The following is a 23,861-nucleotide window of genomic DNA, read 5'->3' as shown; positions in this document are numbered from 1 at the left end:
ATAATTTTTAATAATTCTGATCTGTTCAGTACCTCTTTCGGAAGCAGACATCCTGGATATCTTGTGAAATGGAGTGGAAACATGACAACTTAGTCTTACTCAACAATATCAATATATTGTAAAGTGGAGTGGAGACTTAACTTAGTCTTACTCAATAATAGCAAAGCAAAGATATCTCTACAAAACACCACCATTCCTAAATATGTATCAGAACATAGTTGAAGTCATAATGCTTATATAATAATTAGGTTGTATCATAAGTAATGTCATAACACACTGTAATTGTTACATTATAGTGTAAGTAATGTCATAAACATTTTATAATTACTGTTTCATAACTAAAGAAATTACTAAAGACTTCCATCAACAAGGATGCTCCTTTATGGTCATTTAGCAGCCAGATCTTCTCCAAATACATATATTCATCTTAAAAAAAGGAAGTGCAATTCATGATAGGATGGTCAGAACAAGAATGCTTTTGGTTATAAGTTTGCTCAGTTGGGGCTGGCCTGAGATAAACAACAGCGACAACTAAAATTTTCAAGGCTCAGTAAAACTATAAAACATTGTTTATAAACCACAGCACATCAGCAAATAAACTTCATTCTATCTGTATATAAGTCCTGAACCAGCAATTCATTTAATTTCAAAGTGATCCAAGTACATGGTATTGATAAGTCACAATCAGAATCTACTATTTTTGATCACTTTGGGGTGAGTTGTCTCACCTGGTCTAGGACATTTGGTGTTCTTTAACACTTGGCATTGTGTAGAAAGCTTTCCCAGGATGCTGTCCTACAGAAAAAGGGCATTTAAACAAAATACACTATGTGCAATCAATAATATATGTACATAAAACTATAGTTATTTAACTATATATCACTTTATTTATACAATTATATATATATCACTACATATATAAATTTAATACCATTTTATATATATTGAAGAGTTAGAACTAAAAATATAAAAAATTGTAAACAATACTAAACAAACTGATTTGGCATATTTCTGTCAGGATTGCAGAAATATAAAATACAACCAGGGCCAGAAATGCAATAGCTATGAGGAGATGAGTCATAACAGCAACTTGAAGTGCTCTTGCAGAATTAGCTTTCCCTTACAGCATACATAGGCATCTTTATTTACTGAATTAATGTTTAAAAAAAAACTGACTATGACGAAGCAATGATTCAGAATATTGTCTGGTGGTCATTATTATATGATGGATGAGGAAAGGCTGAGTTTGAAGAGATTAGGATTTTCATTTAAGGTTGTGAATCAATCAATGTAACTATGGAAACAGGGAACAAATGGTGACTAAAATTATAGCAGTAGTTTATTAGCATTTTGTCTTCAGGAACCTACATTCATAATTATAGAAATAGATAAGGGGCGGAGAGGAAATAAGAGAAATTGTAAGACCCATCAACTACTAATTTTTATTTTTTACTTTACAATGGTGTTGCAAAATTCATGTGGTGCTAAAGAAGTTTCTCAATCAAGTGGTCTTGGGTTCAATCCCACTGCATGGCACCTTGAGCAAGAGTCTTTTACTATATCACAAGGCCTTGCGAGTGGATTTAGCAGACAGAAACTGAAAGAAGCCCAATGTGTGTGTGTGTACGTGCATGTGCATGCCCTTGTCTAGACATTACAAGATGGTAATATATGCAAGGTTGTTCATTTGCAGTATTCCATGAAGAAAATGTCTACCTATGGCAAAAATATTACCTTACTTGGAAATAGGTGATGACAGGAAGAGCATCCAACCATAAAAACATGTGCCTCAACAAAATCTATCGTGGAAAATGAACATTAAATAATGATAATAATGCATGCATGCATTCATACACATATATTAATATGTGATTATAAAATGTAAGGATCTAAGTGTAGGAAGTTTGTAAGCTTCAAGCAGTCTGTGGTAACAACATTCAGGAACAACAATAATTCGTTGGTGAAGGTTGTGGGATTTTCCTATATAGAAGATCAATTATCCCCCACAAATTTTTCTTTATAGCCCACAGTTAGTAACTTAAGTTGTTATGAATGCAAATAAATATATATATATATATCGTTCGTTTAACGTCCGCTTTCCATGCTAGCATGGGTTGGATGATTTGACTGAGGACTGGTGAAACCGGATGGCAACACCAGGCTCCAATCTGATTTGGCAGAGTTTCTACAGCTGGATGCCCTTCCTAACACCAACCACTCAGAGAGTGAAGTGGGTGCTTTTACGTGTCACCTGCACAAAGGCCAGTCAGGCGGTACTGGCAACGGCCACGCTCAAAATGGTGTATTTTATGTGCCACCCGCACAAGAGCCAGTCCAGGGGCACTGGCAACGATCTCGCTCGAAAATCCTACGGAAGCCAGTCAGGCGGTACTGGCAACGGCCACGCTCAAAATGGTGTATTTTATGTGCCACCCACACAAGAGCCAGTCCAGGGGCACTGGCATATATATATATATATATATATATATATATATATATATATAGTAAAGTTGTATAGTTTGCAAGATATGTCTAATATGTTTTTAAGCCAAAACAATGCAAGTTATGAAAATTAATAACACCTTTTTCTAAAGATTTCCTGAATAAGGGCTGTTAACCCTGAAATATAGAAGTATCAGGTAAATGTACATACCATTGAACTGTACTATTAATTTTTATAACTCACATTGTCTTGACTTAAAAACATTTAAAACACACAAGGTCTATTTTTATTCCAAGTTCTTATATATATATATATATATATATATATATATATATATAAAAAAGCTATTTAATATTAAACAGAAAGATTACTCAGTACTTTTTAGCTCCCTTTGTGCTCCCAGTTACTTACTCTTCTCTCAACATCCATTCCTCAATCTCAGTACTTTACCAACTGCTCCTTTCTTTGCCTCCAGTTATCTCTCCGGCTCTTCTAAGCTATAACTTTGAACTGCCATCTCTCATCTTCAACACCTTCTCTTATCTACTATCATTCTCATCAGCCTCATATCTGCTGTCAGCAGCTTTGCACCCAAACCTTTGTCCCCCACTCACGATAGCCACCCCTACATACTTCTAATATTCTTCTGTCACTGTACATCCCTAACACACTCCACTTTTCTACCCTGCACATAATTTTTCTCCTGATCGACCTACAGTTTTATATGTTGCTACTCTCCTCACTTCCTCTAACTGCCACTTAACATCTTCTTCCTAAGTCACTCCTATTCTTTAACCTTCCTCCTCTCAGACTGATATTTACCATTGATCACACTCCATCCATGTTCCACCCACTACATTTACTTCTACTGCCATTTATCTGTCACTCTCCTTTTCAACACTAATGAACTTATCCACCCTCACTCTCCCATACTCAGGTCATATTCACTCTTATACTTTACCTTGTATCGTGAGAAGATTCTTTGACACTTCATCACCACCATCACGGTTTTCTACCACCATATACTTTTATATAATACATGTATCTCTTCTATAATATGACACCTATGCCTGTATCCCTATCACACCTCATGCCTCGCAACACTTAGTATAATGCTACCTCCCTCTCTACTAAAACTTCATTCAGTTCTTTTCTTTGTCTTCTGAGCTACATAGTGACTTCACTTGTGCTGGTGTCATGAAAAAAAGGGACTCAGTACACTCTGTAATGTGGCTGGCATTAGGAAGGGCATTCAGTTGTAGAAACCATATCAAAACAGACAATGAAGCTCAATGCGGTCCTCTGGTTTGTTGAACTCTATCAAACCATCCAACCATTGAAAATGGATATTAAATTAAGATGATGCATGTGTGTGAGTATATATATATATATATATATATGTGTGTGTGTGTGTGTGTGTGAGGTCATCTTGTTAACAAACAGATGCACCAAGTGAGTTGGAATTCTAAAGAAAATAAAAGAATTCTTGAACATAAGATGGCTCTGAAGGCATCTCACAAAATCAGGTAAATAACTTTTCAAGATAGAAAAAAATAAGTGGCTACCAAGCCTCTACTGAAAATTGAGCCCTATAATTCTCAAATTCCAGCTATGAGAGAGAGAGAGAGAGAGAGATGTGGGTGTGAATATGTGATTAAGAAGTTTGTGTCACAGTTACACACTTTGGTTTGGTTCCACTATGCAGATAAATAATGAGGATTTGAGCTCAGAATATAAAATGATATTAACAAAAGAGCACAAAATATTGTCTACCAATTCTCTCATTTGTTGCCATTAAAATTATTTAGAAAACATCAAAAAACCCAGACCAACTCCTCTCATACACACTCAACTGTGGCTATAATTGTACCAAATATTACAGCACTTTGTAAACTCAAAGATAAACAAAATTGGCACTACGTGTATTTGAACTCTGAATGTAGACATACAAAACTATCCTTCTACCGATAATTTACTTTGTTCTTACAACTCAACCGTTTCTGAATAATAATAATAATATCAAGGAAAGACTACTTGGTAAACTTACTTATGAAGTATTCTCCCTTACACCTTATTAGCAACTATGACTAAGCTAAGAAATAAAAATCTATTTTAACGAATAACATGTTTAACACTTTGCCTGCCATAGGAATCACTGGTGACTACCAATGGTGATGTTTTTCTTTTTTCGGAGCCTCACATTATTGCGATTCAAATTACATTATTTGAATTTTCGGAAATATCAGAAGACGTTTCTTTGTATTTCTTGGATGGTTTTTCAATTTGAATAAATAGTTGTGGACACACGAAATTCATCAGAAGATGAGAGATCAGGTTCTTGATATTAGAAGGCTGCAAACCACTGTCTCCATGACTGGAGTGCTGCTTTCCATAAAATATATTTTATAAAAGAAAAGCCATCAAAGTTTATACAGTATAATATAACCAGAAATATTATCTGTAGAAAACAAATCATAAGTAAATGAACCATACCAAAACAATATCCATCAATAGTGGCAGTAATGGACATTTTAACACCTTTTAACATGTTTATCACTAGCAACTCTCATAGTACAGAATGAATATATATTTTTTTTTGTGCTGCAGGAGTCACTGGTGGTACTTATGTTACAAATCACTGTGGTAGTTCATATAGTGAACTAGAACATACCTTTTATCTTTAGTGCTTGTTTCAGTCATTAGATGGTAGCCATGCTGGGGCATCATCTGGAGGAATTTTAGTTGAACCAATCAACTCCAATATCTATTTTCTTATTAAGCCTGGTACTTTATTCTATTAGTCTTCTTGTTGAACTGCTAGGTAACAGGGACATAAACACACCAACACTGGTTGTCAAGTGGTGGTGGACAAACACACACACACGTACGTATATATATATATATATATATATATATATATATATATATATATATATATATATATACAACAAGCTTCTTTTAGTTTCCATCTACTAAATCCACTCACAAGGATTTGGTCAGATTGAGACTATAGCAGAAGACACTTGCCTAAGGTGCCACGGAATGGGACTGAACCTGGGACCGTGTGGTTGGGAAGCAAACTTCTTATCACACAGTCACACCTGCACCTAAGAATATAGAATTCTTTCTGATGGGGGGGGGGGGGGGCTCTCAGTTCCACTTGAGTGAAAACAAATTTTATAGTTTTATAGTGCACCTGAGCATTGTATAAAACGCTTAGAGGAATTTTTTCTAACTCTACATTCTGAGTTCAAATACTGCTGGGGTTAACTTTTGCCAGATGCAAGCTAAATTGCTGTCTATGGCTAGCTTGCATCTGACCTTGTTTAGGTACATAGTATTGACAAACCACGAAAACGATTAAACACCGATGTCTATTGTTCCTGAATGAGACCCAATTCAAGTCATCTCCCATCTATGACTTCCAGACGTTTTAACACCGAGTGCATAGATGAGAATGCATTCTCTTACACTTATAAGAGCAGCCTACCCACAAACTAGCAAAACACATACCTTGTGTATGTGTATTCAATATTGTTTATATTTCTCAAGCTGCTTCTAATTCATATTTGAATATATATATATATGTATATAATCATCATCATTTAGCGTCCTCTTTCCATGCTGGCATGGGTTGGATGGTTTAACATGGAACTGGCTAGCAGGGAGCTGTCCAGACTGTTTGTTTTGGTATGGTTCCTATGGCTGGATGCCCTTCCTAATGCCAACCACTTAACAGTGTGGTGTGTGCTTTTTATGTGCCACCAGCAGAGGTGTATTTACATGGCACCAGCACAAGTGCATTGATGTAGCACTGGCATGGGTGCCTTTTATGTGGCACCAGCACCTGAAGGGACAAACCTGTATGTGCAGAAGATAGCAATTTTACTTAGTTTGACATGTCTTACCAAGTACAACAAATCAGCACGTCATTTCCTCAATGAAGCCCAGCATCTAAAAGTCCTTTCTCACCACTTCATCCTACATCTTCCTGGGTCTACCCCTTCCACAGTACTCTCCACAATTAGAGCTCGACACTCCTTTATGCAGCTGTCCTTGTCCATATGCATTTTTATGCAGCTATCCTCATATATATATATATATATATATATATATATACACCAGAGTAAGCACATAAATGTGAAACAAGGTGTTAAAAATAGTGCTTAAATACCAGAGGTAGAGTAATATGCTTTATTAATAAAGCTGCAAAGGCATCACAAAAACTGTTACTCAGAGTTTCATTTTCTCGTTTGTCGGTCAGTTTTGGTTGAGAATATACACGCACACTCATTTGCATGTACGTGTGTAGATATATGCATGTATTCTTAGTACTCTTAGATTCTTTGATGGAATTCTTTATTGCCCTTATGTCAACATAATAATGTTATATAAATAGAAAGTTTATAGATATACATAAATTAATTTCTAAATTACAATTTAAAATGTTTAAGTCAGAATTTCTTCTTCTTATTATTATTATAGGTGGCGAGCTGGCGGAAACATTAGCATGCTGAGCAAAATGCTTAGCGGTATTTCATCTGTTTTTACGTTCTGAGTTCAAATTCCGCCGAGGTTGACTTTGCCTTTCATCCTTTCAGCGTTGATAAATTAAGTACCAGTTGCATACTGGTATCAATCTAATCCCCCCAAATTTCAGGCCTGGTGCCTCGAGTAGAAAAGATTGTTATTATTATCATTATTATGGTGAGATGGTAGAATTGTTAGCACACTGGACAAAATGCTTCGAGCTTTATATTCTGAGTTCAAATTCTACTGAGGTCAACTTAGCCATTTAGTGCTCTGGAGTCATTAAAATATGCACCAGTTGAGCACAGGGCTCAATATCAACTTCCCCTCCTCCTCAAATTTACTGATCTTGAGCCAAAATAAGAAAAGGTGCTACTTATTATTCTTATTACATAACCTTTTTTTATGTCTGTAAAAAAATTATACATGTCTTAAGGGCATGCCTGTGTGCTTCTATGTGAGTAGACACGAAAAATAAATATAGGATGACAGACCATAAACATAAGCCAACACACAGGTAGACACACCTGTGTCCTTGTGTGTGTGAGTTGCTCTTCCCTCTGGCTAGGTAACTAAATATCCCCTTTACAGCAGTACACCTGTTTCTGTCCACTTTCTTGTTAACCCTCTCTCTAGCCAGGTAACCATGTACCTCCTCTATAGTAAGACACCTGTTTCTGCTTCTCTGTCTCTGTTACACTCTAGCCTTTCATCATCTGACACAAGATCCCCTCCTCCAATGCTACATCCCCTCTCAAAGGATCTTTATTTTGCAAGTTGCTTGGTGACCCTGCCAGTGCTGGTGGCACATATAAGCATCCAGTCCACACTGTAAAATGGTTGACATTTGGAAGGGCATCCAGCAGTAAAAACCATGCCAAAACTGACCTCACCTGTGCTGATGCCACATAAAAAGCACTGAGTCCACTCTATGGTGTGGTTAGTACTAGTGGGGGGGGGGGCATCCAGCTGTAAAAACCATGCCAAAACAAATACAGTAGCCTGGTGTAGTCTTCTGCTTGGCCGGTTCCTGTCATACCGTTCAACCCATGCCAGCATTGAAGATGGACATTAAACGATGATGATGATATATAAGCATTCATTCTGTAACTCACTACCAGATACCATTATTTAAAATTAATTAAATATCTCTTATTGGCACCCCCACCCACTATCTTTTTTGTCTCTTTGAGAAGGAATAAAGAAAAATACACACACAAAGACCATAAAACAGTAAACACAAAGAAACTAATTTGAATAATGCCCATGAAATAGTAAGAATTACGCCTGAATTTGGCAAGATCTAAATAGAAATTGCAACAGGAAACAATTGGGGAAGTAAATAAGAGTGCTTTCAGTAAGAATAGCAGAGTGTATGACATATTGTTGAGGTCAATTATACTGTAAGGAGGTTTATATAACTAAGGATGTTGTTGCTTTTATTGCTGTTCATGTCAGTTCTGATTGAAGAGTCATTGTGTGCGTGTGTGTGTATGTGTGTAGATGGGCGACTGTTTTTCTTTCACACAAACAACTAGACATGGTGAAACAAGGAGGACGGGCGCAATGAGAACTCAATAATGGAATAAATTAGAGGTTTCTAGCTTATGGAGGTTTTGTTACATAACAAAGCATCAAGTAGATTTGGTAGATGGAAGCTTAATAAAGCCTGTCATACACACACACACGTGTGTGTGTGTGTGTGTGTGTGTGTGTGTGCATGTATTTCTGCATATGTGTGTTTGTGTATCTTTGTTTTGACATTTTGTGATTGTCATAAATGTGTGTCACTGTCATACAAGTTTCCATTCATTTCCGCTGCCTTGCATAGACATACCTGGCAATGAGGAAATATTACCCTGCTTGGAAATAGGTAAGGGTTGGCAACCTGAAGGACATTTGGCAGTAGAAACCTGCCTCAATGAACTCCACCTGAAGCATGCAAACATTGGGAAAGTGGTTATTGAAACAATAATGTACACACACATATAGCATATGTGTGGCTGCATGGTAAGAAGCGTGCTTCCCAACCACATGGTTCTGGGTTCAGTCCACTGCATGACACCTTAGGCAGGTGTCTTCTACTAGAGCCTTTGGCCAGCAAAAGCCTTGTGAATGATTTGGTAGATGGAAACTGAAAGAAGCCATAGTATATATGTATATATATATATATATATATGGGTGTGTATGTGCCTTTTGTCTTCCACCACTGCTTAACAACTGGTGTTGGTGAGTTTATGTCCTTGTAACTTAGTGGTTCAGCAAAAGATACCAATAGAATAAGTACTAAGCTAAAGAAAAAAGTACTGGGGGGTTGATTCATTCGGCTAAAAATTCTTCAAGGCATTACCCCTGCATGGCCATGGACTAATAACTGAAACAAGTAAAAGATAAAAGACATGCACACACACAATGAATAGAGAGAAAGAGAGAAGTAAGGATAGAGTGAAGCAACAAAAGGACAGATGGAGACAAATATATATATATATATATATATATATATATATATATATATGGGAATAAGTGATATTATAATTATTTACCAAAATTTCACCAACCCATTACTTCTACAACTACAACAAGAGTGGTAACAACACGAACCAATCAAAGTAATAAACTGACAAGTTATATCACATGAGCAATGGTGTGATAATGACAACATCAACTCATATTAATATTATCTTAATATATACACGTATGTGTGTGTATGTTTGTACATATACACATCTATCTAATCTGTCTATCCACACACACACACACACACACACACAGAGGTATTGTGGTGGAAACAGGAAAAATAGGCCTCAAAATATGAGTATATGTTTATTTCTATTAATATTTAGCAGATGCAACAAGAGTGACTCAAAGGCTGAGAGTTTTGTGCGTTAGCACTTAAACTAATTACAGGTTAAAGAGTGATAACTAGTTTGATAAGACCTATAACTAGTTTGATAAGTGCCAACGCAAGAAACTCTCAGCCCTTAAGTCACTCTGTTACTTCTGTTAAATATTAATATACACTAATAAACACACACAAATAAATGTATATATGTCTACATGCATTATATGTATGTGCATGGAAAGAGGAACATTATATTTTAAGATGGTTATAGGCAGTACATTTTTCTGATGATTTCCCAAGAAATATTTTTCCCTTGGTCACTTGTATGTTTCTTTTACCAAAGCTAGAATCAGCTGAAATTTATTCCTTTTAGTTTTTATCAGAAAAACTAAAAATTTTTGCATATTTTCAAGCATAGCAATAGCCAATGGGAAAAGTTATTAATTACAATATAGTTAGTTGAAGGTGATTATCACTATCTTTTTAAGATGTACTTTTCCAAGCTTGCATGGGTTAGATGGAAATTGCTGAGGCAGGTTTTCTAGAACTGAATACCCTTTCTATCACCAAACCTCTCCTGTTTCCAAGTAAGGTAGTATTTCCCATAGCCAAACATGCTTTCATAGAAGATTAAAAACGAAGGACACTAATTGCATCAGACATACTTGCTCGCAACTGTCATGCAATGTTAAAGTGTGGAGACAGTAATACATACGCACATAGACATGATAGGCTTCTTTCAGTTTCCACCTACCAAATCCACTCACAGAGTTTTCATTGGCCTGGGACTATAGCAGAAGACACATGCTTAAGGTGACTTGCATTGAGATTGAACTCAAAACCATGTCATTAGGTAACAAACTTTTTACCAAAAGACAATGCCTGCACCTAGTTTTTCCTATATATATATTTTTATTCTTTTACTTGTTCCAGTCAATTTACTGAGGCCACGCTGGAGCACCGCCTTCAAGGGTTTTAGACGAACAAACTGATCTCATGACATTTTTTAAGCCTACTATTTATTCTATCAGTCTCTTTTGCTAGACTGCTAAGTTATGGGGACACAAACACACACCAACACTGGTTATCAAGTAGTGATGGAGGGACAAACACACACATAGATACATACATATATACAATGGGCTTCTTTCAGTTTCCATTTACCAAATCCACTCAAAAGGCTTTGGTTGGCCCAAGGCTATAGCAGAAGATACTTGCCCAAGGTGTCACACAGTGGAACTGAACATGGAACCATATGGTTGAGAAGCAAGCTTCTTACCACACAGCTACACCTGCACCTATATATGTATTTTTTTTAAAATATACATTTATTGATTTATGAAATATGAGATTTTTCTTGGGTTGTATAGATTCCTAGGGCCAATTTTTAGGTTTCTGTGACATATGTAAACCCCTGGATGGGATGCCAGCCCATCACAGGAATACTCATTTTTGTTAGCAAGTTAGTAGTGGGGGTGGGTGCGCTGAAAGTGTAACTACTAGAATAAGAATAGCCTGGGCCAAGTTTAGAGAGCTCTTACCTCTGCTGGCGACAAAGGGACTCTCACTCAGGGTAAAAAGCAGACTGTATGACACATGTGTACGAACAGCCATGCTACATGGCAGTGAAACATGGGCTGTGACTGCTGAGGACATGCGTAAGCTCGCAAGGAATGAAGCCAGTATGCTCCGCTGGATGTGTAATGTAAATGTGCATACCCGTCAGAGTGTAAGTATCTTGAGAGAAAAGCTGAACATTAGAAGCATCAGTTGTGGTGTGCAAGAGAGACGATTGCGCTGGTTTGGACATGTGGTGAGAATGAATGAAGATAGCTGCGTGAAAAAGTGCCACTCCCTAACAGTTGAGGGAACCCGTGGAAGAGGTAGGCCCAGGAAGACCTGGGCTGAGGTGGTGAGGCAAGACCTTCGAACATTGGGCCTCACCGAGGCAATGACTACTGACCGAGACCTTTGGAAATGTGCTGTGCGTGGGAAGACCCGGAAAGCCAAGTGAGATCGTTGCCAGTGCCCCTGGACTGGCTCTTGTGCGGGTGGCACATAAGATGTACCATCCTGAGCGTGACCGTTGCCAGTACCGCCTGACTGGCCTTGTAGGGTTTTCGAGCGAGATCGTTGCCAGTGGCACATAAAAGACACCATTTTGAGCGTGGCCGTTTTCGTGCGGGTGACACGTAAAAGCACCCACTATACTCTCTGAGTGGTTGGCGTTAGGAAGGGCATCCAGCTGTAGAAACTCTGCCAAATTAAATTGGAGCCTGGTGTAGCCATCCGGTTGCACCAGTCCTCAGTCAAATCGTCCAACCCATGCTAGCATGGAAAGCGGACGTTAAACGATGATGATGATGATGATGATGATGATGAGTGAACTGGGGCAATGTGAAATTAAATGTTTTGCTCAAGAACACAACATGCTGCCAATCCAGGAATTGAAACCACAATCTTATCATCATGAATCCAACAACCTAACCACTAATCCACAAACCTGAAATATATATAATGACTATATACTACACAATGTAAATACCTATATACATACTCACTCTTATACACACTCAAACACTTATACATGCATAAGAATTGTACTGAAAGTAAAGCAAAGTGAGCATAACTTGAATGACCCATACCAGCCATAAATAATGCAAGTCATTCAAATTGCATGTGTTGGTAGAGTAGAATAATTTCAGGCTAAAGAGACATCACCCAGTGTTTTCAGATTTTTCTGACATATTGAAGAGAACAGTGTCCTCTCCCACATTTTTGTCCTCTTCCTAACAACTATAATGGGTTTTGATTTAGATACAAAGCCAGCAATTTTGATGGGCAGGGGATTAGCCAACACTATTGACTCCTATTACTCTATTTTATCAACCTTGGAGGGAAAAAAAGCAAAGTTGATCTCAGTGTGATTTGAATTCAGAATGGAAAGAACCAAAATAAATTCTACAAGGTGTTTTTTCTGATATTCTAAAAGATCTGCAAGCTCACCATCTTCCAACACACCAACGATTTATACTGACAAAGAAAGTAGCATATTTATTAGTTTGGCGTATGTAACTTTTGCTTTAAGAAAGCACTTACTAAATTATACACTGTTTAGAAATTCCAATGCTAAAATATCTTTTTTTTTTTTAAAAAATCAAAATGAGGCTTTTAATTTCTTTTATTATTGTACATACTCCAATCACAAAAATTTTTATTCACTGTGACAGTCTCTGTCTCTCTCTCTCTACTGTCTCTTTTCAATTGTTTTCAATAAAAATAACTGATTACATAGCTCTTTGTAATAGATAATAATAACAACAATAAAAACAATAATACATATCTCAGACAAGTCACATGATTCAGTTAGAAAACATCATTTTTTTACCTGAGCCGTAGTTGAACCCTTTAAGCTTGAAATGCTTCCAGATCGTAATGATGTCTTTGATCCAAGAGGCTTTTTCTGGGACTTTGCATCTGAAACAGATTTAAGGACAAGTGATGAATATTTTAAAATTCAATAAAATCTCTGTGTGCATTCTCAAACTATTATGTATCAGAATAATTAAGGTAAGCATTTTGGAGATGTCCATGTTTGATGGATGATTTGATATGAGATCATTGGGCTGAAATTGAAGACATTTTAAAAACACTTTTTTTTCATTTTGTGATATATTAATTTCTTGAGCCCTACACCTATGATCTGCACTCTGATGCTATTCTATGGTGTCTGTTATTTGTGATATATATATATATATATATATATGGAGAGAGAGAGAGAGAAATATACATTATATATATATATATATATGAACATCCACACATATACACATTTTTTTTGTTCAAGGGTGAAGGTCTTTTTTTTCCTCCCCAAAGTACTATTTGTTTGAGTAACATGATCTGAGATCATGTGTCAAATTGAAACAATGATGGCAGAATAATTTAAAACCATTCAAAATCAAAAAATGAAAACAGAACATTCCATTACATCATTATTCCATTATACTCTTATTCTATTATATTCACTTTTATTTCTGTAATATAACTAATGTTGTAAATCATTGTTGAAGTCTATTTTTGTATGTTGTAAAACTTAACAGAAATATATAGAATATAAATGCAAAAGAATTTTGGTAAATGTTCTCTCCAAAGAACAATCAATTCAATATGCTAAATGAACTTTTATAATTCAATAGTGTCCCCCACATATGACATATTCCATGTGAAATACAAAGAAATTTATAGTGAGACACTGGAAATGAAACATACAGAGAAGGAATTCTTAGCAAAAGATATGGAGAGAAGTCGATTTCATTTTGCTTTTTATGTCTATTTTTCTGTCTGTATAGGTGCAGGTATAACTGCGTGGTAAGAAGTTTGTTTCCCAACCAGATGGTTTCAGGTTCAGTCTTACTGTGTGCCACCTTGGGCAAGTATCTTCTACTATATAGCCTTGGGCTAACCAAAACTTTGTGAGTGAATTTGATAGAGAGAAACTGGAAGAAGCCCATTGTGCATGTGTGTGTGTATGTGTGTGTCAGTGTGTTTGTATATTAATATTTGTTTTTATGTACAGTTATAATAAAAATAAGTTTATAAATTTGTGTTGCAAGATTCCTGATGTGAAGTCATGTGTTAAAACAGATATTCTTGTATTCCGGGATGGTCTATTTTTGCCAAATAAACACATGTACTATATATTTGTTCTTCACTTGTTTATTACTGCTCTTATTTTAATTCATGTCCATTGTCCAGAAATCTTTTGTCACATCTGTGACTTACTCAGCAGCACTTTCCATCTTCACGTGTGCTCTTGCTGGAATGAGCAGAGCAAGAGCGCACACAAAAACAGAAAGTGTCGCTGAAGAGAATACAGATGTATGAAGAAAGATTTCCAGACAATGGACACGAGTTAGAATAAAAACAGTAATAAACGAGTGAAGAACGAATATACAGCACATATGGTTATTGGTGGTGCTGCTGGGGAAGATAATCCTGAAATACAACAATTTGTTAACCACACAGCCATGCTTATTATTATTATTATTATTATTATTATTATTATTATTATTATTATTATTATAATAAAATGTTCAACAGATTTTAAAAGACTTATTTTCTTGGCTGTTTTAAAACACTATTTCTATAGATATTGGGTTTCTGTAATAGGTTAAGAAAAAAAACTAATTTAATAAAAAAAGATTTGAGGGAAGGGGAGAGTTGATACTCCACCTTTAATGTCAACTCTCTTCTCTGGTTTTGAAAAAATATACATAAGATAGTAGAAACACATCACCTCTGTGGTTATGGTATCTATATAAAACATGTATGAACTGTCTTTTAAACCTTTGCCTGTTCAAAGCATTTTCATAAGTTTGTCCTAAGTATACACGCTTGTCTATAGACATTTGGCCCTTTTTTTATATGTTCTGTGTAATATAAAGCTTTCCTAAGTCTCAAGTCTGGATTAAAAACTGGATATAATAGGAATGAGATGTGTAAGAGAGAAGACTAAAGTGGTAGAGACATGTAACATGTAGGGAGGACAACAGTTGGGTAAAGAAGTACCAAATGATATCCACGGAAAGAACATGTGGAAGAGGAAGTATAAAGAATATGTGGACTGCTGTGATAAGGGCTAATCTTAGAATCTCACACAAGAAAATAAATGGAGAGTTGATGTGTTGAAATTGATCCATCTAACACATGGTAGTATGAATGCTAACATAGTTTAATTACACTGAAATAGAAGAAAAATAAATTAGAAAAGAAATGACAATGAGGTTTATGTATAACCTTTCATTAAGACTGTAATGTTCATATACTAAAATATAGATAAGTGTTTCATATATATATATATATATATATATATATATATATATATATATATATATATATATATATATATATATATGTGTATGTATGTATGTATGCGCAGGCATGGCTGCATGGCACCTTGGGCAAGTGTCTTCTACTATAGTCCTGGGCTGACCAAAGCCTTGTGAGTGGATTTGGTAGACGGAAACTGAAAGAAGCCCGTCGTATATGTGTGTGTGTGTGTGTGTGAGTACCCCCACCATCGCTTGACAACTGATGATGTGTTTACGTCCCCATAACTTAGAGGAATGGCAAAAGAGACTGATAGAATAAGTATTAGGCTCACAAAGAGTAAGTCCTGGGGTTGATTTGTTCGACTAAAGGCAATGCTCCAGCATGGTCGCAGTCAAATGACTGAAACAAGTATACACACACATATATATATATATATATATATATATATATATATATATATATATATATATACATATATATATATATATATATATATATATATATATATATATATATAAAACACTACAAGCATAGTTGTGTGGTAAGAAGTTTGTTTCTCAACCACATAGTTTTGGGTTCAATCCAACAGTGTGGATACTTGAGCAAGTGTCTTCAACTATAGCCTGCATTGACAAAGTATCATATACACACACGCACACACCTATGCACATGTGTGTGTGTGTGGGTGTGTTTTATTGTCTTTTTGCTTTGACATCACATGACAGTGGTAAGATTGTTTCCCATCTTCTGAGACATGTCTGGTCAGGAGGAAATACTACCTTACTTGCAAACAAGGAAGAATTGGTGACAGGAAGGGCATCAGGCTGTAGGAAATCCGCTGCAATAAATTCCATGATGACAACCAAAATGATTGTCAACTATTTCCATGTAAAAGTCATTAAACTTCCACTAAAAAGTACTGAGTGGGCCTTTAGTTAAGCGTTAAATTGCTTTTGTTTACATATATATATAACTTGAAATAAAAACAAACATTAATGTGTGTGTGTGTGTGTGTGTGTGTGTATGTGTGTGTGTGTGTATGTGTGTGTGTGTGTGTGTGTGTGTGTATATACACACACACATGTACAGGCGGTCTAAAATAACTTTATTGAAAAATTAATTTCTTTTATGTTTTTATAGATTTTATAAAAACCTTGGAGATTAAACCATGGAAAAGTTCAAGACCAAACAGCAAACACAAATTGTGCAATTTTATTATCAAAACTAAGGATCAATAATTCTAACTCAATGAGCAATACCGTTGCCATTATGGTGTGAGAGACTTGGGGTTTGGAAAATCCTAGGGCAATTCACCAAAGGGAATTGTATCCTCTTAAGTGTACGGTCTGGTGTGGAGTGATGTCAGAAGACGTGATGGGACCTTATTTTTGTGAAGATGACAATGGGAACTTTCCATAATTACAGAGTATGAATATTGGTTTATGATAAAAAATTTCTTACTCCCAGCAGTTTGAGATAAACCTGGCATGTCGTTTCAACAGGACAGAGACACAGCACAAGGCCCACAATATAACTGCTCAAGCATATTTTTGAGGGAAGAATAATTTCCTACAGTTGTGACATATGTTGGCCATCACTTTCTCCAGATCAGACAGCTCCTGACTATTCCCTATGGAGCTATCTCAAGGAAGAAAAATTATGTTAACAAGTCTCAGACACTTCAACAGCTTAAGAACAATATTTAAACTGAAATCAGAGCACTGGAACCTGAAACATTAAGAGTTGTCATAGAAAACACCTTAGAAAGGGCACATTTGTGTGAAGTAGAAAATGGAGGCCATTTATAAGATGTGATTTTTCATATGTAATGTAAATGCATTTTCTATATGTACTGTTTATGACACTAAAGTTTTGTAAATTTAAAACAAAATATAAAGGGGTTATTAAGCATTCAAACCCCTCCATGACTTTTGGCTCACACTGTACATAATATATATGTATATATATATACACACACACACATGTATATACATATATATAGCTAGAACAGAAAGACACTGTTGCTAACCGAGAAACGGCCATACATCCATACTACATTCCTGGCAATGTGTGTTAATGCCTCCTGCAGTCCCTTACCACCACCATTATCCAAGCCTTCCCCTAACAGTTGTTGGGTTCTTATAGTTTAAAATACCATTCAAATATATATCATGACATGAAGACAGTAGTAACAATGGAAAAAGGCCAGTTCGAAAGTTGGAATGGAAGTTAGAACTAATTCTTTTCATTATCAAATTCTTCAACAGACCAAAGTGAAGCAGTAAAACTGCTTAAAATAAATCTAAGACAACAGTCTGTTGCAGGCAGTTATCGACTTTTCCCAATTTCACAACATGTTATGGGACAACACTAGTACAGAATATAATGTAATTATTTGTATAGTAATTAGCTGTGCACTAGAGAAATTAATTTGTATTTAATTCTTGTACACAAGTAATCTACATGGTCACATGAACTGCAAGAAATAACAACTGAATTCTCAAATCACATCCTACTATCTTGAGAAAGGAAAGATATTTTGTATAATGTAGTGAGGAATATGTGAGAAAGATCAAATGGCTATGATTGGAAAAGCTGTGGCTATAAATAATTCTACTGAATCAGGACTATCCTGGGGGATAAAGAACAACTTGTAAATTTTCAAATATTCACATCTGCCATCATCACACTTATCATCTATACCACCACTACCATGATCATGACACCACATTCATCATCATCATAAGTATCATCAACACATCCACTACTTTCACCACTATCCCCTTCCCCCCGTCCTTATTGCTGCTGCTCTTGTTGTTACTACTACAGCCACTACCACCACCACTGCCAGATATGGGTTAATCGTATTAGAAATTCTTAGAAAAAGAAGGCTACTGGAAAAATATAAGAACGCACATACACACACACATATATATAATAGATGTTGTTGATGGAATATTTACAAAGAGAGAAGGAGGTGGAATAACCAAAGAAAGCAAAGAATTTAAATGGACAGAGATCCATGTATAAGAGTGATACCTTCACAAGAATTATTTACAAGAGTAAATAAGCAGAAAAGATTTCACTAAGAACAGAACCAGGTTTGCCTAACCTGAGAGAAAGTTACTTCAGTTGCTATTGCACTGTCTTATAATGTTTGTATAAAAATATAATTTTTATTCTAAAGATATATATATATATATAGTACTGAATCTAAAACCACATTAAAACAAGTGACATGACAGAAGAGGTAATTAAAGTAGGAATCTAATCAGTTGGTATAATTTTTAATATCTTTAGATTTTAGTAATTGGAAAAAAAATTTAAAAAGTGACCCCTGAATTAGGTTATGTAATCTGCTGTAATATGTAATGTAGTCTCACCAATACATAATATAGTCTCTGTAATATGTAATATAGTACCTCTAATGTGTAAATAAAGTCCTTATAATATATGTAATGTAGTCCCAGTAATATGTAATACAGTTACTCTAAATCTGTAATGTAGTCCCTATGATATATAATATGGTCCCAGAAATATGTCCCAGTAATATGTAATATAGTCCTGCTAATCTGTAAGGTAGTCCCTATAATATATTACATGGTTTCTGTAATATGTAATATAGTCCCTGTAATGTGTAATATAGTCTTTGTAATGTATAATATAGTCCCTGTAATATGTAATGTATTTGTAATCTGTAATGTAGTCTTTATAATATGTAATTCAGCCCCTGTAATATAGTCACTGTAATATGTAATGTAGTCTCTGAAAGATGTAAAGTCTCCATGATTAATTAACTATAATTAAATGAGTCCTGAAGCGAAATTTCCAAAACAGGAATTCCCAAGAATGCATTCACATATCACAAATTCCATTAATATCTGCTGTTATAAATACCTGAAATAAGTCCAGGAGTTTTTACACATTGAATGGCTAGGGGTCCTCTACTCGCAACCCAGAGTAAAATAGGAATCAAAGGGGTCCATATGTAAAATACGGTTGAAAACCATTGTAGTAGACCTCTGATCAAAGATGTTTCTGCTGTGACCATCCTGTTTGTTGCTTTATTCAGACAGTTGGATTTGATCCGAGATGAATTTAACCCCAGGTCTACCCAGATCCACCAGACCTATGATCAAAGATATTTTGTTTGGACATTTGGTCTTTTTTTGTATTTTAGACATTGTTCTTCAGTTTTGTGTATGATTTGAGGGAGATTTGGTTGCTACTTTTAGGTCAAATGTCTGTGTAGGGGATTCTTCTTTGGAACAACAACAACAACAACAACAACAACAACAACAACAATAATAATAATAATAATAATAATAATAATAATAATAATGTATCATTTTGGTACAAGGCCAGCAATTTTGAAGGGAGTGGGTACCTCAGTTATATCGACCCCACTGTATTTGACTGGCACTTTATTTCATCCACCTCAAAAGGATAAAAGCTAAAGTTGATCATGGCAGAATTTGAACTTGGAACATAAAGGGTCAGAATGAATACTACAAAAGATATTTTTTCATCCCTGATGCTCTAATGATTCTGCCAGTCCCCACCCATCTTAATAATAATAATAATAATAACCCTTTCTACTATAGGTACAAGGCCTGGATTTTGTGGGGAGGAGAACAGTCAATCACATCGACCCCAGTACTCCAGTGGTACTTAATTTATCGACCCCGAAAGGATGAAAGGCAAAGCTGACCTCGGCGGAATTTGAACTCAGAATGTAGTGACAGATGAAGTACCACTAAGCACTTCACCTAGCGGGCTAACAGTTCTGCCAACTCACCACTTTATTATTAATAAAAGTAATAATCCTTTTTATTATAGGCACAAGACCTGGAATTTTTGGGAAGGGAGCTAGTTAATTGCATCGACCCCAGTGTATCACTGATACCTAATTTATCGTAGAAGCATCAGTTGTGGCGTGCAAGAGAGACGATTGCGCTGGTATGGACATGTGGTGAGAATGGAGGAGGATAGCTGCGTGAAAAAGTGCCACACCCTAACAGTTGAGGGAACCCGTGGAAGAGGTAGGCCCAGGAAGACCTGGGCTGAGGTGGTGAGGCAAGACCTTCGTACATTGGGCCTCACCGAGGCGATGACTACGGACCGAGACCTTTGGAAATGGGCTGTGCGTGAGAAGACCCGGCAAGCCAAGTAAGATCGTTGCCAGTGCCCCTGGACTGGTTCTTGTGCGGGTGGCACATGAGATGCACCATTTTGAGCGTGGCCGTTGCCAGTACCGCCTGACTGGCTCCTGTAGGATTTTCGAGCGAGATCGTTGCCAGTGCCCCTGGACTGGCTTGTGCGGGTGGCACATAAAAGACACCATTTCGAGCGTGGCCGTTTTCGTGCGGGTGACACGTAAAAGCACCCACTACACTCTCTGAGTGGTTGGCGTTAGGAAGGGCATCCAGCTGTAGAAACTCTGCCAAATCAGACTGGAGCCTGGTGTTGCCATCCGGTTTCACCAGTCCTCAGTCAAATCGTCCAACCCATGCTAGCATGGAAAGCGGACGTTTAAACGATGATGATGATGATGATGAAAAGGATGAAAGGTAAAGTTGACCTTGGTGGAATTTGAACTCAAAACGTAGTGGCAGATGAAATATCACTAAGCATTTCACCCACCAGGCTAACAATTCTGCCAGCTCACAGCCTTAATAATAATAATAATAATAATAATAATAATAATAATAATAATAATAATAATAATCCTTTCTTCTATAGGCACAGGGCCTGAAATTTAGGGGAGGGGGGATAGTCAACTATATCGACTCCAGTACATAACTTGTACTTAATTTATCAGAATTTGACTGAGAACAAAAAGCTAGAAGAAATGCTACTAAGATATTTCTTCTAATATGTTAATGATTCTGCCAGCTTGCTACTTAATAATTTCAAATTTTGGCACAAGGCCAGCAATTTCAGGAGAGAAGGTAAGTTGATCACAGTGACCCCAGTGCTCAACAGGTACTTATTCCATCAATCCCTGAAAGGAATGAAAGACAAGATCAACCCCAACAGAATTTGAACACACAACACAAAGACAGATGAAAAGTGGTTAGGCATTTCATCCAGTGTGCTAACAATTCTGCCAATTCCCTGCCATAATAATAATAATAATAATCCTTTCTACTATATAAGCACAAGGCCTGAAATTTGGGTGAGGGAACTAGTCGATTACATCAACCCCAGTATTTCACTGGTACTTAATTTGAACTCAGAATGTGCAGATGGGTGACATGCCGCTAAGCATTTCATCCGGCATGCTAATGATTCTGTCAGCTCACCGCCTTATATAATAATAATAATTTTATTATTATTATTAGTAATAGTAGTATTATCATCTATCAAGAAAACAGAACCCCCACCCAGCAAAAATGAAAGGAATTACATAAAAAATGTTTCAAATGGGCGGAACTGGTAATACTACCATAAGGGCTTTGGAACACATCATCAGATCATCTTTTGACTACTTAAGGGATAGGAAAATTAGTTTCCTCTAGGGAGCAGTAGCCATTTTATTTGTAAAATTTGGACCTTTGGAAACTTAAATTGCAGTTTTGAAAAGAATGACAGTTCTTTGAAAATTAGCATAATCACCATGCACTCCACCACACACATGCACATACTCATGCACCCACAGTTATATGGCTATGGGAACATGCCCAACACTGAAAACTGGGTCTAAGACTTCTGTGTGGCATTAATATACACATATACACACACACATGCATGCATATAGATAATTATTTAACGACAACAACAACACTTGTAGTAACGGAAATCTGGGACAAGTAAAAAAAGATAAAATGGAAAAAGAAGGCACAATTCTTCCAATCTCAAAGAAAACATCCCATTCTTGTGCAAATCCTCTTCATAAAAATAACTTTGGAATAAAAAAAGGAATATACTAATAATAAGGTTGATAGTTAAAGAGAGATTGAGAGAGAGGAAGGAGAGAAGGAGAAAGAAATATCAACCACCTTTGTGTGTGTGTGTGGTGTGCATGTGTGGCATGGTATTGTATGACGTGTGTGTGTGTGCGATATGGTGTTATATGGTGTGGTGTGTGTGTGTTGTCTGCAAGGATTGAAATATAACTGTCAAACTTAAATTTATTTTGTTTAATTTAAATTAAAATAAAGAAAAATTAAAGAAACACACACACACGCCAAAAGAGAATTTATTGATTATTTAAATAGTGACGAAACATATTGGAAATTTAAGTATGGTCGATTAGTTGAGTTTATCAATGGCAGAAAGCATTGATCATTGCAGCGGAAGAATGAATGAATGAATGAATGAATGAATGATGTAAGGAATGAAGGCATGAAGGAAGGAAGGATGAACAAAAGAAAAGATGAAAGGAAAAACATGGAGACAGAAATAAATCACATTGGATATGGTCCAGTCTCACTTGTTCTTCACCGAAAGAATTTCGGAATTAATTTAGAAAATTGTGACAAGATACAGTGACAACAATAAAAGGCATAAGAGAACAAAATAAAAAAAGCGAAAAAGAACAAAAACAATAACAAAAGAAAATGCGATTATGAGTCATAGTCAGGTCCGGACATTAGAATAACGTTTGACCAACACCCAGTCACACCCAAACACACAGATGCACGCACTCACAGACACACACACACATACATATATTAAAGTGTTGCCAGAAAGAACACTTGCTCCTTAAGCTATTTAGAATTAATATATTTTTGAATAATTAGTCTTTCGAAACTCACACACACACATACACAAAATTACATATGCACATACATATATAAACATATAATACATACACAAGCATTTGCATGCATATTCAAAACATGCACATATGCACATGTAGATATGCATTCACATAAAGATATAGCACACACACACACACAAATTCATTTATACAGTTAGATGCATACACACAGCTACATTCATACAGAGAAATATACATACACACACAAGAATTCTATGTAAGAACACTAAGTGAAAATATTTGTATTCTGCTGGATTACGATAATGACATTTTACTAAAGACAATCAGTGAGAAAATTTATTACATTATAAAACAGAATATCGGAATAACAGAATATAAAATAGAGGAAATGCAACAGTTTAATATCATATAAATTAAACATTGCTTTCCTGATGGTTTGTGACATGTCATGGAACCATTACAAGATTGTCATGTGCAGCTAGCAAGAC

At 36.0% G+C, this 23,861-nt stretch overlaps 1 protein-coding gene across 1 annotated transcript in view; it reads right to left on the bottom strand.

Moving 5' to 3' along the window:
- Nucleotides 1-23,861, bottom strand: part of LOC106870681 (uncharacterized) — a 363,307-nt gene that overhangs the window by 88,506 nt on the left and 250,940 nt on the right. The window contains exon 7 of the mRNA XM_052973700.2: nucleotides 13,204-13,292. Coding sequence (XP_052829660.1) covers nucleotides 13,204-13,292 — 89 coding nt within the window. The remainder of the gene's footprint in view (nucleotides 1-13,203; nucleotides 13,293-23,861) is intronic.

The sequence above is a fragment of the Octopus bimaculoides genome, chromosome Z, assembly GCF_046866305.1.
Source record: "Octopus bimaculoides isolate indiv1 chromosome Z, ASM4686630v1, whole genome shotgun sequence".
Lineage (NCBI taxonomy): Eukaryota > Metazoa > Mollusca > Cephalopoda > Octopoda > Octopodidae > Octopus > Octopus bimaculoides.
Note: the sequence above shows the minus strand (reverse complement) of the source record. Positions and strands in the feature narration are given on the sequence as shown.